Raw genomic sequence first — 18787 nt, forward strand, 5'->3', positions numbered from 1 at the left:
ACTTGAAGTTGAATTAGGCCGGCTTGCTTTGAGAGAGAAGGAGCTGTATCTGGAACAGAGGAAAGTGGAGATACAAGCCGAACTGCGTTTGAAAGAACTTGAGTTTGGTGCTGCGTCTTCGCAATCCCAATCAAATGATTTTGATGTGTGTAAAAATGTTCGCTTGGTTCCTCCATTTAATGAGCGAGATGTTGATAAATATTTCACGTTGTTTGAAAGGGTGGCGCTCACACTTAAATGGCCTAAAGAGGTGTGGACTTTGTTGTTGCAGTGTACATTAAGTGGCAAAGCGCAAGAGGCATATGCGTCTCTGTCTGTGGCAGATAGCCTTGATTTTGACAAGGTTAAAAATTCTATTTTGCGGGCGTATGAATTAGTGCCTGAGGCTTATCGCCAAAAATTTCGTAAGTTAAAGAAACAGTATAATCAGACTTATGTGGAATTTGTTAGAGACAAAGAAATTCTCTTTGATCGCTGGTGCTCTGCTAAAAATGTTGCGGATTTTGTACAACTTAAGCAGCTTATTTTAATGGAAGATTTTAAAAATAGCTTGCCGGACAGAGTTACCACCTACTTGAATGAAAATAAAGTGTCAGACGTGTCGCAAGCGGCAGTGCTCGTTGATGAGTACATGTTGACGCACAAAGCTAATTTTGAGCGCTCTCATGTTTTTAAAATATTTGACAAATCGGAACATAACGGGAAGGGGTGTGTGAAGCCTGTTTCATTCGTTGAATCCGATACACCTGCTGCGCTCAATGGCGTCGAATGTCAGTCAGACCTTGTGTTGGATTTAAAACCGAATGTGACGTGTTTTTATTGTAAGAAGAGTGGGCACATTGTGGCCAATTGTCCGGTTTTACAGAAGAAGACCACTAAGCCGGTCGCTCTAGTTCAAACGGTAAATCACGTTACCCAGTCACATTCAAATAAAAAGTCTTGTGAGTATGCTGATTTTAAGCCTTTCGTTATGGACGGATTTGTTTCTGTGTCTCCTGCGGGTGAGAAAATCCCTGTAAAAATATTGCGGGATACTGCTGCTTCTCAATCCTTTATTTTGGAGGGGATTTTGCCGTTGGATGATGACACTGCTATTGGTTCGGATGTGCCGGTTCGTGGTTTTGGCATGCAACACTTTGGTGTTCCTCTGCACAAAGTCGTGATCCAGTCTGAGCTGTGGTCTGGTGACGCTGTGGTTGGCGTGCGCCCTAGTTTCCCCATACCCGGCGTCTCCATGATCATGGGCAACGATTTGGCTGGGGGTCGAGTGTTAGTTACTCCAGACGTTACAACCCGTCCCGGTGTTGCGCACCTGTCCGGATGAGCTTGCTCTTATCTTCCCGGATGTGTTCGCGTCGTGCGCAGTTACGCGCGCAGCACTTAGGCGTCAACAAGAGGAAGATATTGATGACCTGGATTTGAGTGAAACTTTTCTGTGCAACGCTGAACCCGAACAGGTCCCATTAAAGAAAAGTGTGGAGGAGGACATGTTTGATGTCAAGGCTCTGTCATTGTCCAGACAGCAGCTGATGGCGCTCCAAAAAACTGACGAAAGCTTAGCATCTTTGTTTAACGATGCATTAACTGATGAGTCTGACTTCATGTCTACTGGTTATTTTTTAAATGATGGGGTTTTGATGCGTAAATGGACGCCTTTGACTGTCTCCCCTGTTGAAGAATGGAGTATTATGAAACAAATTGTTGTCCCAGCCCCATATCGACCAGAGATTTTGCGACTAGCACATGACAGTCCACTAGCTGGTCACCTTGGCATACAGAAATCTTATGATCGCATTTTGCGTCATTTCTTTTGGCCAGGGTTGAAGAGTGATGTCGTGCGCTACTGTAATTCGTGTCATTTCTGTCAAAAATCTGGAAAACCCAATCAGACTATTCCTCTTGCTCCGTTGTATCCCATTCCAGCCATCTCTGAACCATTTGAACGAGTATTGGTTGACTGTGTGGGTCCGTTGCCTCGAACCAAAGCGGGGAATAAGTTCTTGGGGTCTAACTTTATGTCTAAAGTATTTGCACAGGTTTTAAATCAACTTGACGTAAAACACTGTCATTCTTGTGCCCATCACCCGGAAAGTCAGGGCGCACTCGAGCGTTTCCGTCAAACGTTAAAAACAATGCTTAGGACCTACTGTTTGGCGTTCGGAAAGGACTGGGATGAAGGGGTACATTTACAACTGTTTGCTATATGGGAAGTGGTTCAGGAGTCTCTGGGGTTTAGCCCGTCGGACATGGTTTTTGTTCACACTGTTCGTGGTCCTTTAAGACTATTGAAGGGGAAGTGGTTGTGTGAAAGATTTGACCAAAATTTATTGGACTACGTCAGTGATTTTAGACTGAAGCTGAGCCGTGCGTGCGAGATAGCCAAAGAAAATCTTCAAACTGCACAGGCTAAAATGAAGTCGTTATTTGACAGAAAGGCGGCCGTGAGGGTTTTTGAGCCTGGTGGCAAAGTGTTGGTGTTACTTCCGGTTCCTGGTTCCAGCTTGCAAGCACGCTACAGTGGTCCTTATGTGATCAAGAGTAAGGTCAGCGCTAGTGATTCTGTGGTCTCTACTCCTGATCGGAGGCGGGCGTCACGCCAATGTCATGTTACCATGCTGGAGCCTTACATCGAGCGTGCGCCCTCTGTGATTAAGGCGGTGAGTTGCGTTTCCAGTGGACGAGCTGTCTCATGCGTCGGTGCGGACGCACGGAAGGAGCTGTCCAGTGCTGACCCTGAAGGTGACGTCTTTTTCCCGGATGCCTCAGAAGGACAGTTTCCAAATTCGGAGGTGTTGGGGGACTTACCTCTCCTGTTGTCTCACCTTGATTTTTTCAAGCAGGCTGATGTCATTAATTTGATCCAGTCTTGTAGATCGCTGTTTGCAGACATTCCAACCCGACGCTCTTTCACGACTTTAGTCTGTTTACCTTTCTTTTTCTGAATGGGTTGAGTTTTTTTTTACAGGTTGCCTCAATCCCCATTCAGAGTCTTTGTGTGGGGGTGTTATGTGCTCCGGCACATTGTATTTATTTCTGTCTATTTTTTTTCACTTGGATTATTTTGTATAGAAGTTAGTTGTATGATTTTTGTTGTTGTTGTTTAATATACTTTGGAGTTTTGATAATTCTTTCTTGTAATTGGTCCGTTAATTTGTGACGCTGTTGGACAGCCTATAAATAAGCTGGATTGCGCCAGGTAAAGGCGACGCCCACTCCCAACCAACACCCAGGATGCGTTCTGACGCAGTGCGCACGTCTCCAGCCTGCCACACGGTAGTTTTGGTTAGCTGTTTGTTTGGTTGATGTTTTTTTGTTGTAATTTTTGACCTGGTGGGACCGGTTGTCTTGTTTTCGATTTTTCTTTAACAGTAGTTTCTTTTTTCTTGTAGTCCGGTACTAGCAGGGGCTTCGACGGCCCTGTATAGGGTTGGCCCCCTGCTGTACCATTTTGTTCTTTTTGACCGGCTCATCAGGTCCAACTTTCTGTTTATACTTTGGGATTTTTGTGTTCTTTCTTTTTTGGGACACGGGGAACCGAGGATTTAATTCTCTTTTTTCTTCACAGAAAAATCAAAAGAAGCTCATCTTAAAGAAAAGCTCGAGAGAATTGAAAATAAAAATTACTTTTGAATCCTCATTTTTGTCTTCGTGTCCTCAAGTATGTTGTGCCCTTTGTGGACGTAACACATGGCAAAATAACACTTTCTCTTCATGTTTTGACTGTATTATTTTTGAACATCAATCACCAGTCTCTTGCACTTTCAGGAATCATTCAAAATTCAACAGCAATGCTTTTGACAGATTTAGGCAGACAAAACAGTATAGCTGAACATGTAATGTAGGTCTTTCCACTGGTTACCTGCTAGGTGAAGAGTGGAGCTGATGATTTCAAACAACTTTTGAAGGCAAAGAGAGGTCTAGCCCCAAGCTAATACAGCACATCTTAAAGTTCTCTGAGAATTTGCCTGCAGCCTTAGTTTCAAGCTGTGGCAAATGTTTCTGCGTTTTAGGCCAAAGATGATCAAGTATTTAAGGGAATAGTTTTGATTTTTGGAAGTGAGGTTTTGTGGAGTTGCTCTCTGCATCAGTTTCTAGCTTGTACTCCATACTACTCTCAGTGACCAGAGTTTGAAGAAACAGAAAGATTTTCACTTGGGAGACAAGATGACAGCTGGTCAGAGTGAGGCAGGTCTAAAACACATTCTAAAACATCTATGTTGCCATGTCTCTGTTGTTTTTTTAAGGAAATATATAAAACCTACACAGTTATTCAGTTATTCGTTTGGACAACAGCAACAGTAGTGAGTTAGTCTGGTCACCTGAGCAAAATAATGAGCAAATGCAACAGGTTTTCCAACTTGTAAATGCAATGCGGTTAAGTTGGAAATAAGAATTTAAAGATTTGTGAGAAGCAAATTAATCATATCAGCTTCAATAGGTGGTACAAGGTTTAAAAAGTAGTTAAGAAACAAATCTGAAACTTTCCCCAAAATTCTAAAAAAAATTCAAAAGAGTAAAAAAAAAAAAAAAAGAAATAAAAAGTATTGAGGAACACCTGGATTGTATGACAGTATGATTGGTGCATAATTAATAATAACTTGAATTTGGTTCAATTACAAGAGTGCAAATTTCCACCCGTCCCTAGCAGAGATTAAGAGGGTCCTTTAGAAGACACTTTGGGCCTGAGCCAACAAGCAGAACCCAAACATGGCAAGTGAAGCGAGCAGAAATTAATTACCATCACAAGCCACAATTGTTTAACCTTGGAAAACATTAGATTAATATTGCAGATATTTTTAGTCATATAAGAGCAGAAAATGTTAAGGAGATGGAAAACATGAATAGTAAGTCAAAATATATTTACAGAAACGTCATAAAGCAAAATCACAAACATTTTTTTCTTTAATTTTTTAACTTTAATAAACCTTTACATTTTCTGAAAATGTGGCCGTCTTCAGCACATAAACAATAATCCACAAAGAAATAAAGCTTCCGATATGGAAATCAAACCGACTAAGAGCCAACCAAGTCCATCAAAAATCCAAAGTTTGTAATCTGTACATAGTGCGGTCTATAAGAAATGTCGACCACACGATTCAATCTTCCTATTTTTGTATCCTGTCTATTTTGGTCTGTCACATAAAAATAGGCTTTTAACAACCCAGCCCGGCATTAATTATTGCCACTTATGCACTAAATTACTGAATAAAGCTGCAAATATTGATTGATCAGACAGCAGATATTTGTCAGCGAATATGGATAGCAGACTCGCACATGGCAAAGAGTGACTCCGTCTTTCAATCACTGTCAGAAAGCAGTGCAGCAGTGCTGCACTGATTGAGCCCCATCGTACCACACTCATTCTCTTGCTATGCCTCCTAAAGTAATCAGTTCTTACACACAGGAAGCAAATATTCATTAGTGACTTATTCATATTCAAAAGCTGCCTTGTAAAAGCAACAAAGGAGCAGAATTGTCACTGACAAGTGCCTAACAATGTTTCTGTGACATGCTGTGTGAGCTATAAACAACTGTGATAATCTTCTATTATCTTATCAAGTAAGAGTTGCTTTGAGGTAATCTGAATGACCAGCTAGATTCCTTAACATTCAACTGTTAAGTTAATCTAAAAAAGATTTTTTTTTTTTTTTTTTTACATGGAACCTAAAAATATTAAGAATTAATATTTGGGGGTGTACTCTAGGCTTTTGGCCCTTAAAACTAGTCAGATAAAATTTAAAAAATGAGAGAGAAAGATGGGCTGCAAAGTTAATAATTAGTTAGCTCTCCGCTCAAATAAATTCTGTCCAACCTCACCAGATTTTAATCAAAGGCTGAAAATAGTAGCTGATTGTAATCTGCACTCAGAAGTCACCAGGGGTGTTTGAAGAGCCCGACAAGCCTGCGAGTGGAGCTAATTCGATTAAGTGCCGCCAGTACCTGGAGGGGACGGATCTGTATCTCCCTCTTTTTTATTTATGAGATTAAGTTGTGCTTGTTATTCCAATATAAATAATCAAGCCATCAGAAATGATACTCTTTTTTCAACTTGTATCTTTTCTCCTATGCATCCAAAAAATAAAAAAATATTTGGTGGATAAACTTTGTGAGATTAATACAATTAATAACTAATTCTACCAAATCTAGGAAAACCTTCTTGAAATTTCTAAAATGTAAAAAATTTTTACATAAATATATATATTTTTAAATAATAAAATGGAAAAGTTCAGATGAAAAATACAGCACAAACAGATCCTTTGGAACTTCCTGTTAGCACTCTTATATTTTCCAAAAATATCCTATATTTAATCAACTCTGAAAAGCCATAAGTGCAGACATCAGTAAATTATTTTAATATTTAAAATACAGAAAAAGAATATGGCTTGTTCTGCTTTGTTCCAGATCATACTTAGATATAACCATGTTTCTTTCAATCTGATGTGATATTCTGCCATTCAACAGAGCCTTTAAAGAAAAGCAGAGAGCCATTTAGAAAGCCCCACAGAAAGCAAAATAAATAATAGTTAAGAGGCTCTTTGGTTGAGCTGCTTGAATAATATACTTTGGGTTTTACAGTGTTAGCTGTCAGAGTTTTAAATAAGACAAATGCAAAAGCAGTGGGCAAACCTAAAATGCTGTTTTCTTTCTGTAGCAGGCTGCATAAGGAGCTACAAGTTGGATATACTTGGCCCTTAAAGACATATTTGTACCATTTTCACATTTTATGTCATTACAACCTGAAACGTCAGTGTATTATATTGCAAAGTGTTGTGATACACCATCGCAAAGTAGTGCACAGCTGGCTGAAGTGGAAGGAATCTGTTATTTTGTAAGGAGGTTTGGTCTAGTATTTTTTTTTAAGCTAAATATCCATCTCAGTCCATTGCAAGTTTTTTTTTTTTTGTAGTTTATCCGTCTTTGCATCATTGCTCCGGCCAGCTTCGTTGTCTTTGCAGAAGAAAAACAAGAACAAATCGATTTTGAAACAAAGTGACACTTTGTTACAATAATTTTGAGTAAAATGCAAAGAAAAAGTTTAAATATATTTGAACTACAGGAGAATGTGCTGTTCAAAACTGCAACTAAATGTTTTGGACATTGCAATCACAAAAGCCATTTAAAGAAACCACTTTGAATTTCATTCTCGAGAAATTTTTGAGAAGATTTAATTAATATCTAGACAGTTCACAATTGACTGATGTCACTGAATATTTGTTCTAATTACAATCTTAGCAGCAATGAACTAGGTAACCTGTGAGAAATAAGTTACACATACTCCATATTTAAATTTTAGCAAAATTAAATGGACACTTGACTGCAGTCTTTCAAAATCATGAATAAATTGTCTTTATCTGACAGTTTAATTTATTACATCTGGTACTTAATTATGTTGTGTGCTACTTTGCTGCTAAAATGTAGTTTAAGTATAATCTGCTTAGTTACTGTAATTGTACAACAAAAATAGAGCAATTTAAATATTGATAAAAAAATTAAGCACTTTCCAAAAAATATAAATGTACAAATTATTTAAAAAAAAACATATTAAGAAAACTTACTAGTGCCAGTTACTATGCACCTCTTGGCTACTTTTCTGAAGGGGATTGAATACAAAACACACACCAGCCCATTATCCTGACTTTGATGTATATATAAAAATATATATATATATATATATAATATACAGTATATATATATATATATATATATATATATATATATATTTTTTTTTTTTTTTTTTTTATTGTGTAACATTTTGTACTTCTATGTCAAAAGCAAGGAGCAATTTGTGGTGGCCTATTACATAAAATGCAAATAAACCACATTGATGATTTTGGTTGTAGCATGAAAAAAAGGTGAAAATGGCAATGAGGTATAAATACTTTTTGCAAAGAAAACCACTGTGTATGGTTTTTCTAAGAGTGTATACACTGTCTGGGTTTAAGATAATGAATATTCACAAATAGTGTCAAGCAGCATGAACATGCATTTAGTTTCTGTTGTTTAAAGCCAAAAGACAGATAGTTTGAAAGATACTGTTGGGTCAAACTTCCTGTCCACTAGGATTTTCCATGTGAGGGGGCTTACCTCCCCTCTCAAGGGGCTTTCCACCACCCACAATAGAGGAAACGTGAAAGGCCTGGCACTTGATGTGACATAAGAAACCCTCAGAGCAATCCCTTATACTGCTCTAGCCACTTCTTTCCCTTTCGTCCTCTTCTGAGGAATCCATTTCATATCAGAGAGCCACAGAGCTGCGTGAAGCCAACCAGTACTTAGGTCACAGTGTACCACATTAAATTTAGACTCCTTTAACGCTCTCCAATAATGCATCTGGAGTAGTTCCGGTCAAAACTATTCAAATTTTTCCTATCTAAGATTCAAACTTCTGTAAATGGGCCACAGATCTAAGCCTTCAATCACCACTGGAGATTTCAAATCAAATCTGGTGTCTGTCACAAGCTGAAATTTCCTCGCCAGCCCCAGTTAAGTCACTGGTGATTCAAACTCCAAAATAAACCATCCCAGTGGAATAAAACTTTCGTCACTGATGTCAGTTAAGTTTCTTGAGTTTGTTTAATTAGAACTGCCTGTTAGAGGTTGCACACTAGTTTGTTCAAGCTTCACCTAAAATAAATCCAAATAAATTTTCTCGTTAAAGTTTGAGTAAGGGTATAATTCTATCAGACTGGTTTTCGTATATATAATGTGTTGCAAAGGTATCTATAAAAACATTTAGTATGAAAGAGTCTGGCAGGAAGTGTTGTGTGAAATGAAGGAACATGAATGGTTTTCAAAATTTGCTACAAATCAAACTTGGAAAAATGCTGTATGCCTTTGTACTTCACAGCCTACTGTTGACCAACTTTACACATTCAGAGGTTAGAGGTGTGCCTCTATTCAAAGTAGCTTATGTTCAGCCAGATTGTGTCTTGAGAGCATTAGAACCATTTTCAAGACTTGCAAAATGGTCTCAATGGAGGTGTAGAGTGACTGAGCCATTACAACATGAATGTTCCTTGATCTTAACCATTTAATTAAAGGTGTGGCTTAACGAGTAAGATTATTAGTGTCAAGTGTCAAGTCTCAAGTCTTTACCGTTCTCTGACAGTTTTGCTTCCACCATCCTTGCAGCTTGATGAGCAGTGTACGTTTTCCAGAATTCATAGCATTTTGCTTGTAGGCCAAATAGTTCTGTTTTGTTCTCATCTGACCAGAGCACATTCTTTCACATTTGCTGTGTTCTTGATACAAACAGGATTTCTTTTCTTTCAAAGGTTGCTGTCTTCTTTTCCCTCTTGTCTCAATGTACGCAGCTAATAGCTGCCCTGTCCACAGACTTTTCCACCTGAGCTGTGGACCTCTGAAACTCCTCTCAAGTAACAATTGGTTTCTTGTAATGTTTCTCTGACTAATGCTCTGTTCAACCAGCCAGTCACTTTAGGTGGCCCCCAGGGGGCCAAGAAAAGGGGTTTTGTCATCCATCACTGTTGCTTGTTCATCAAATTTATGGGTGTACCAGAAATGAACAGAAAGGTTCCGGTTCGGGACTTTTGTATGTAAAAATGAAAAATACATGCAAAAATGTTTGTATTAAAAATGTTAGCACTATGTAATTAATTAATTAAAATTAATGTGTTAAAGTCACAGCCCTATTCATAACACTTTTGTTTAATAATGTTCCCCTAACATTAGTGAACAACTTTTGAGGATTTTGTAAATTGACTACATTCATACAGAAATTACACTCAGGAGAACTATTTAAAAGTTAGATAATTTCTTTGTGTTGATCTATCACAAATCCTAACAAAAATCAACCAAAGTGAGAAGAGTCAAATTGTGACAAAAAATCTTTATAGACTTTTGCAAGGTAGTTTATAATGAAACAGACAACAAATGGCTTTGTAAGTAAAGCAGCAAAAAGTCCCACATTTCAAACATGGCCTGATTAAAAGCACCCGGATGTCATTTGAATGTTAATAAATTAAGTTTCTGCATCACATTACACAAGATATAGATAATGGAAATTTTAACAAATTATATATTAAAGGAAACAGTCACATGTTATTTGATAAAATTGGTCTAAAAGCTTATAGAATCCCTCATGGGTCAAATACAGAACTCAAACAATTGTTTCTTGCAGAAGGTAAGCAACAACATGTTAGTGCGAAGTGTAAAAAGCATAACATACTCTACATGTTTTAGTATTTTTATGAGTCAAGGGCGACCAGTTAAATTTTTCTAAAGCATTTTGTTCATTTCATGAAGTCTTTTCATACGGCTTCCCTTGTACCAAACACTTTAACAATTCCCACATCGTAACTCATTGAATACATTTCAATCTCCTAGCACGAGAGAAAGATCAAATGCTCTCCTCTCAATAATAGATAAAAAAAAAAGTGTTAAACTCCCGCCTGTTCCTCCAGGGGCCAACCCTCTAATGTTAAACCAAAATAAAAGTTGCCTGACTAACCTAACTGAAAAAAAACTTACTCATTCCTGACTTTCCCAGCCTCAATGCTTGAGGTCAAAAGTTTATTTTCAGGCAAAGTTGAATGCTACTAAAAGGTATTTCTGGTAAAGCAAATGTATGATTTGCTCTAGTAAAGCAAATCATACATTTGCTTTACTAGACCCATTTTTCTATTTTTAAGGCACTACACCTTTATCAATAGCTTGTAAAATATGTTACACTAAAAGCATATTTCAACCAAGTAGCAAATGTAATTAATATATATTACATATTAATTTTCCCAGTGTTTTAGATTATGCATTTCTGATGCATTGTGCATTTCAAGTTCTTCTTACATCATGTTTCTTTATTAAGAGACAAAGAAAACAGCATCGTTAAATCCGTTTGAAATACATGTGTTTCAATATTTTCTGAAATCATGAGTCAATCAATATAAATATTCACAATTTAACCGATTTTATGGAGACAGCTCACCATCACAGCTGTCTCCATAAAATCGACCAATATTTGCAGAAATGTGATCTCACTGAAATGCTGTAGGGTAAAATGAAATGGGTTGAACATCTCAACCAGATGTTTGACTACGAGTGGGGCAGATTTTCTTGAGGGGTCGCTACAAAAGACGTCTCACAGAAGTGATTTCAAACAAAATAGCTATTAGAAGGTATTGTATTTTTACAACTTCCTTAGGCAATAAACATTTTTGTAAAATGATTTTGCTTAAGTAAATCAAAGTTTATTTCCGGTGTTTAAATGTAATGAATATTAATTTGGGCTTTCTTGCCCAAGAATTTCTAACTGTACATGTGACAGACAAGCTCTAATTACCAATTATAAATACATAACTAAAGAAACCAGTCAATTTTTAATTTATATCCATAAATTCATAATAAAATTACATAAATCTAACAGTGAGGAAAATATCTTAACTGGTGGATTTTATATGTGAGGAGCAGGTTGCATACATTGGTGCTCATGTTTTTTTTCTGACTAAACGTCGAGGAACGCAACTTTTAAACATGTTGCATTGATTGCTACACAAAAGTTCAGGCATGTGGATAGTTCATTTAGAATCATCACATACAAAAGGTGACCTAATCAATCACCAAAAATTATTATATGAAAGGAATTTTGAGCATTAAAGTAAAACCTTTCACAACCACATTTCAGCCTATTTATTCATGCTTGATAAAATGCAAGTTCACAATTTAGAAAGTAAAGTTAAAAACTGCTAAATGAAAATTTTACAAGATGTTAGATATTACATTCTCCTCTCTTAAGACAAGAGGAACCAACAGAATTGTACATTTCTATTTAATACGATAATGTGTATACGTCTTTATAGGGGGGGAAAAGGCATTGCTACTTATCTACTAAAGTTTCAATCACATGAGACACAGATAAATTTGGTACATTAAAAATGTCATTTGACCTTTGAAACCCATAAACAAGGAGACGTTACGTCAAAGTTTAAATGAGGAGCAGCTGTAACCATTTATGAAGCAGAACTGTGTGTCAGAGAAGACAAAGGATGACGGTTATAACATTTAAGAGTCTGAATGGTACAAACAAAAGGAAGCTAATGAAGTTATTACTTGATTTGCTTTGAGGAATCGAAAACACAGGAAGATGGAAACTTAATTTAAGCTTTAACGTAGCACATAATGAAGCTTTAAATCCCGGATCTATCCGAGCTGAACATGTAGCTTCCATCCAAAAACAAGAGAGTCCAAATTTCCAGAATTTGAGAATGCCACGGCCAAAGAAACACTACTGTCCACCTCAGTGGCATGCAGCCTCTACGCCAATACCCTACTAAGATTTTGTGTGAAAGAACTACAAAAACCCTTCAAAGTCCTTGTTGCTTATCCAAATCGTGTCCACAACATCTAAATAAAAAATAAGCTGAGAGTTCTAATTTTGCATCCCCAAAATAAGACTGCAGGATAAAGTCTGGTGAAGCGATTATTAAAAAGGAGAAATAATATTTTTATACTGCAGCATCAGGTGTTATTTTCATACTATGAATCCAATTCCCAAAACATCTTTCCTTTTTTTTTTTTTTTTTATTCCAGGCAGGCAAAAACACTTGACAGGATTTAAAACAGTAGCAAATGGCATAATCAGAAGACAGCAGGTACCTCATGCAAATTTTTTTTTTTACTAAATCTATAAATATATCAGTGGGCCAAACAAAAACTAACTGCTGCTAAAAAACATGACTATCTATTTGAATGCCTTTAAAAGAAACCTATTTACTTCCTTATTAAGTATACAACTGCACACAAATGCAAAATTTCAGCACTGTGTTTAACACAAACTCCCACTAAATGAACATCTAGACACCAGAGCTACAGCCTAATTTTTGGCTGTATATCAGTTGTTAAATGAGCAAACAGGCAGTTTCACATCTTTGCACAGAGTATTACCTTTTACAATCAACTTAAAAATTTATTCATGAAAGTCTAAGGTGGTGTGCCTGAAAAGGTTTGGACATCGAGCCTAGAACTGTAGCCCCAAAAAATATTTTACAAGTCCTGCATATTTCCATGCTGTCCTACGTTTGACACCTCTTTTTCCAAAAACTGCAGTAATTTCCTACTATTAGAACATTGTAACAATGAATCATGGGTAAGTAAATACAAAAAGCCCTTGCTACCTTATTTTGGAAACAAATCCCATCTAAACCTGATGCTGATGTTGGTTTAGTCAGCTACTAACTATTTTTATTTGTCATGTGGTGTCCTGCAGAAAACAGGCTCGTATGTTTTATTGACTGTGTTGGGAATAAATGTATCAACTTACTAAAAGCTAGGAAAAATAGTAGAGCTTGTGGTTGAGAATTTTAAGAATTTAAGCTTCTATGTAGCTTTAGCAGATTAAGTGTTAGTTCTAACACAAGCATGCTACACGAGTTTCTTAACACGGAGGTTGCCAATGAACAACACTTCTTAGCTGTGATGGTCAGGCAAGAGGTACATGCCTTTGAGAATGAATATTAAATTCATTTTAAAAGTTTATGTTTTGCTTTAACTAATTTAGCAGTGCTAATACTAAAGTCAAACTTGGTTGCAAACTGAACATTTTAAACTTGAGGTAGTTGTTGCTATTACAATTTGCCTTTTAGCTGTTTTTTATGAGGGAAAAGTCCTACATACAATAAGTAGATACAATACAATATATTTTTAGATGCAACAGATTTAAAAGGTTTATTCTGCTTTTAGTCACAATCTTAAAGTAAAAGTTAAACTAGCTGACAAATGTCTTAATACCAGTAAACAACATGTATTAGCTGTGGCTGCCAGGGATAAGGTTTACATGCCATCTTCATTTAAAAAGCTCATATTCTGCTTCAACTATATTCAGCTAAAGCCAAACTCGCTCGCAAGCTGAGCTTCCAAACCATAAAGCAGCTGTTGCCATAAACAGTCCATAGCTGGTTGCTTCAGAGCGAGATAAAATTATTCTAACGATGCCACATCATTAGAATAAAATTTTTAAAGCGTGTCAATAATGCCGCATACCTTCGTCACAACTCATTCCTCTTTTTCCCCCCTTTTTAGCAGAAAGGGTAAACCGACTGGGCAAAATGATCTCAACAGTTAGATGAGCCCATTTAAAAGGAAAGGTTGGAATTCTTTGCCAAAAGTGGTAGCGACAAAAAAAAGAAGAAAAGAAACGAAGAAAAACTGACTTGACTTCATCAAAATTAAATGAGTACATATTAAACTAATTAGGACATTTTAGCAGGCACATTTGACTTTTTGAAGTTTTCAAAAAGTTTTGCTAACACTTATTTGAAGCAATCTCCTGCTCACGGTAGCCATCATACACCCTTAGTCTTTGTAAAAAGGGAAAGATAAACTTTTAGTGAGATGAGAAAAATATTTCCATAGTGCAGAGATTGTCTCACTTATTTTTTTCCTCCCCATTCAGCATTACATAACACACCAAAGGCGTTCTTTTTTCCCTGTCTTTCTCTTTCCCAGACGCACTTTAATCCTGTGCATAAAAGGGTGGGGTGAATATGGGTCAGCAGGTTAGGAGTGTCTCAAAGTCAAACTTGTGAAAGAAGAAATCAATCCAGGAAGCTTCCAAACTACCTGTCTTGACCTCTCTATTACATAAGCGCTCAGGCAGCGCGCGCCAGCCCACAAAGTTCCACAGTTTCGCCTTTAAGAGGTGTATTAATAAGCGCTAAAAGTGGAGACCCTTTTTTTATGTTTAAATTAAGCAACCGTGGTGATAGGAGCTGAGGAGTGGGTGAACACTATTCTGTAAGAGTGAACAAGATCCGCGATCCTGATGATGATTCCTGCTCTCGGTTGCGCGCCTCTGTTTATGGCTAAACCTGTTACATAACCAGCTTACATTCCACATTCACCATATCACATTCTAAATATACCCCTCGCGCGCAGCACCGGAGGAGAGTGTACGCATGCAAAACCCGACGTTCAATGAAATAATTGTCCCACCTACACCGCTCGCTTTAGCACAATGTGAACTCTGCTTGTTGGGAATCAGCAGAGAAATCCTTATTTCTTTGAACTCGGCCGAGCCCGGTTAGTCTGTATACTGGAGACAGTGGAGAGGGGGTGTGGTTAAACATACTGTCTTGTACTGTACAACATGGACGGGACGTGATGGATAAATCATGTAAGAAGAACCAGACTTTTCATATGAGGGGCTTGTTCCGCCTTATTGCTAAATAGTATTAGGTTACAAATAATAACAACAATAATATTAATATTAATAATAGTAAAAAAATATATATATATATGTAAAGCACCTTTCGGTTTGCAACAGTATATATTCCAGCTGTCGGGGCGCCTTTTTTTGCACATTGGAACAGCCTAAATCAGTGAAAACCCAGCGAGACGACGTTGCGTGAGGCACTGGCGGAGGACACGTCCCTACGACCAAACAGAACGGGACTGATCGATAAACTAACCCACAGTTTCCCCAAAGTTCACTTTCGACACTTTGACAAAATAGCGCCGGAGCGGGCAGGTTGGCCTGTGTGGGCATGGGGGGCAGCTCCTGTTAGTGGGGTCTGAGTTCCTGGATAATTGATTAATCTTGCAGTCGGAGTAAATGTGACATCTGTGACCGTATCACCCCCCATGATTTTGGCTGTCAGTGGAGCAGCGCACACATACATACACCAACCAAAGCGCTAATTACAATCAAACTGGTCAAATACCCCCGCTTGCATATAAATATATATATTTTTTTAAAAAAGCTACGGGTGAATTAAAACAGGGTGCAGTTATTTAGGAGGTTGTGCGATTTGATTTATTTTGAAGTTGGATTAAAATGTGCCTCGATCGGTCCGTGTTCCTCACCCGCCGAAACTGTCAAATTGCTGCTTGCTTACCTCTGTTGGTGCTTGAGCAGGTCTGCTTTCGAACCGGGGCTGGATGGTCCGCTTTCCGGAGCGTCTCCAGGTTTACCGGGGTTTCCCTGACCGGGGTAGCCGGCTCCGAGGCGCTGTTGCCCGGGTCGCTCGCTGGATCTGGAGGGGACTCCATGTTGATTTTTTCCTCTCCTTTTCTCGGCTTCACTGTCAAACTAATGCTAATGCTTCAAACTAATTCTCTGCGATCTTGTGAGCTCCGACACTACGTCCTGCTATCTAATTTAGACTAGAAGTAAGAAATGAGAAATGCGAGTCTGTCTGGTGGTGGGTGTGTAGGTTTGATTGTCCACTAGCAGCGCTAGTGAGAGCTCCAGTCATGCAAGCTTAAGAGGGAGAGGTTGTCAATAGCAGAAGAATAGATGGTAGGCCTGAAAGTAATCCAAGCTGATCGACCCTGTGTAGTTTTACATGAGAACTGGGGTAATTTAATGCAACGCAGCCTTCACCAAAGAATGCATGCATTTAGATATTAAATCAATCAAGAGATGATACTTTTTTGCTTGCTTGCACAACACAGTCCTCTTACGTTTGAAACTTGAAGTTGCTCCAAACTATCACAAAACATCATTACAGAATTATTGCAAGATTAAAAACATTCACTTTAAACATTACACTGTATGTCAAGCTACAACATCCGTGATGTTTTGCAAAAACTACTCTGTAAATCATTTACTAGTTCTATCTTTGTATTTCTTGTCAAAGCTGTTGTAGCTAGGAACATCTTATCTGCAAAATTAGCCAAAAGCTGCAGAGGTGCATGAAATATTCACTGCAAATTCCTTTAGTGGGCATTGCCTTTGCAGGCTGAGCCTCACTACAGCAGTCTGCAGGCTTCTTTCTTTCAGACATGAAACTGCCCATCCTAATGCAAAAGTATTCAAACGGGACTAGTCAGTAGTCAGTTCATTATTTTTCATCAAAAATCACCATCATCCTAATCTCCAACATCCCCCTGTGGGAGGAGCGGACTGCATATATGAGTAGTCTGCAGGAGCTGATGAAAGAACTCTTCCCCCTTACTCACAGAATAACATGCGGGTCTCCGCTCTGCCTGATAAAAGAGAGAGCTGACAGCGCTTTGGAGAGAATGCGTTTTAAGATACAATGCTGTCTGTGGCTGCCATCAAACGTCACTCTAGGAAGCGGAATTCATGCACCGCTTGTTGCGCAGAAAAAAAGAAAAAGAAAAAAAAAAAACCTGCAAGCACCATGCTTTCTGCATGTGATCAGCGGAACCACGCCTCTTGAAAGCAAGGCACGTGGACTTTGACATGGTCCTGCCCTTCAAGCAGACTGCTCACACAAGTCATAAAAGTGACGAAGCCAAAAGCTTTATCCCCTTCAAGACGAATTTTAAACAGCTGCTTTAATGGCGTGTTTAAGAGAAGAAGTTAACTTCTCCTCGGTTTATGGTTAAAAAAGAAAAGAAAAAAAATCTATTGAGTATCTCACTTGTGAATAAGCAGTCGTCTTTCAAACACAGTTATTTGCTCATCACAAATTAATTGTCTCTGAATTTTCATACAACAAAATTTTCACCTCCAACCCATTTGAATTTTCATCAAACTTATTTTCAATGTGTACCTTTGGATTTCTGGTTTTGTTTGGAGTAAACCAAATATCCTGCTGATGAACACATACAACAGCTAGTGAGGATTTAACCAGTAAACTGTTTAAAATTCACAAGCATTTGTGAATTTTACTCAGAAAATTCACAAATGCTTCTATTTTACTTCTACTCAGAAATAATTAATATTTATGAGTAAAAGTTCTAACAAATAAAAAATACACCACTACCTTTAAAAATAGCATATTCTTAGCTTGAAAAGTAGTTACATTTTATCCAGTTATGAAAATTTTGCTTGGGTCACACTCCACTATAAAATAATTTTAAAAACCCTCCAAAACACTGAATTCTAATAAAATGTTACTGAAATAGTAACCTAATAAACTTTAAAATCTATATGCTAACCTTAAATTTCTAATAATTTGGGGAATAAAAGCAGCGCTGTAACTTGTTAAAGCTGAATACAGGATTTATAAAAGTATTTTAACAAGGTAAAATAAAAGTATTTTAACAAAGTATTTTAACAAGCTGAGTATGTCATCTTAGCTGACATACTCAGCTAAGATGCATTGTTTATTTTCAAGCACTGGTTCGAGATTAAGAGAGTCCTCTTTATAGCAAGTTTGCCTTTAGCATTTACTCATCCAGTTAAAGCTACATACAATTTTGCTTAAAATCTATTTAAACAGGATGGTATGTAAACCTGTTCCCTTTACACAACTAAATGTCTTGCTCATTGCCAATGACTGCCTCACATTTAAAAGGCATCAACTTGCTAACAATTTTGACAGGAGCACTCTCTAAATACTCAAAGCTGGAAACAAACTTAAATTCATAAAACTTTCCACACCACAAGTCTTACGATAGTTTTTAAATTTTGCTAAGTTTATATATTCGCTGATTATACAACCCATATACATATCAGTCCTACTGTTCTCTGCTGGACACAGCAGACTATGAATGAACTTGGCAGCTGACTGAACCAACATCTTCACTCAAATTCTTATGTAAAATGCTTTTGTAGGATTTGTTGGAAACCATAGAGGTAGATTCACACGATTCACACACCTAGAAGAGTTCTTCTAATCATAAAGTCTCAGTGGATGTTTGTATCTTTTTTTATATAGGCAGAAGAGGAGGCAACAACTACCTCAGTGTTAACCCTCTGGTGCATAAGTGGGTCCTTTTGGACCTGGTGGGGAAATCTTTTTGCAATATCTTTGCAATGAAAAATTTTCATCACTTCATATTCCAAGTATTCCTCAACAAACATGTTATTGATATCATGCAATTCAAATTTTTTATTTACCTTTTACACATTTTAAGAAAG

General features: G+C 37.5%; 1 protein-coding gene across 2 annotated transcripts in view; it reads right to left on the reverse strand.

Annotated features, from left to right (window-relative positions):
• Window positions 1–16190, reverse strand: part of roraa (RAR-related orphan receptor A, paralog a) — a 223374-nt gene extending 207184 nt beyond the window's left edge. Inside the window, exon 1 of one of the 2 annotated variants that reach the window (XM_032582847.1) lies at window positions 15849–16190. In XM_032582847.1, the coding sequence (XP_032438738.1) occupies window positions 15849–16002 (154 nt within the window). In that variant the 5' untranslated portion in view covers window positions 16003–16190. The remainder of the gene's footprint in view (window positions 1–15848) is intronic. The other variant, XM_032582856.1, reaches the window with a different exon arrangement.
• Window positions 16191–18787: the final 2597 nt, after the last annotated feature.

This window comes from Xiphophorus hellerii, chromosome 2 (genome assembly GCF_003331165.1).
Source record: "Xiphophorus hellerii strain 12219 chromosome 2, Xiphophorus_hellerii-4.1, whole genome shotgun sequence".
NCBI lineage: Eukaryota > Metazoa > Chordata > Actinopteri > Cyprinodontiformes > Poeciliidae > Xiphophorus > Xiphophorus hellerii.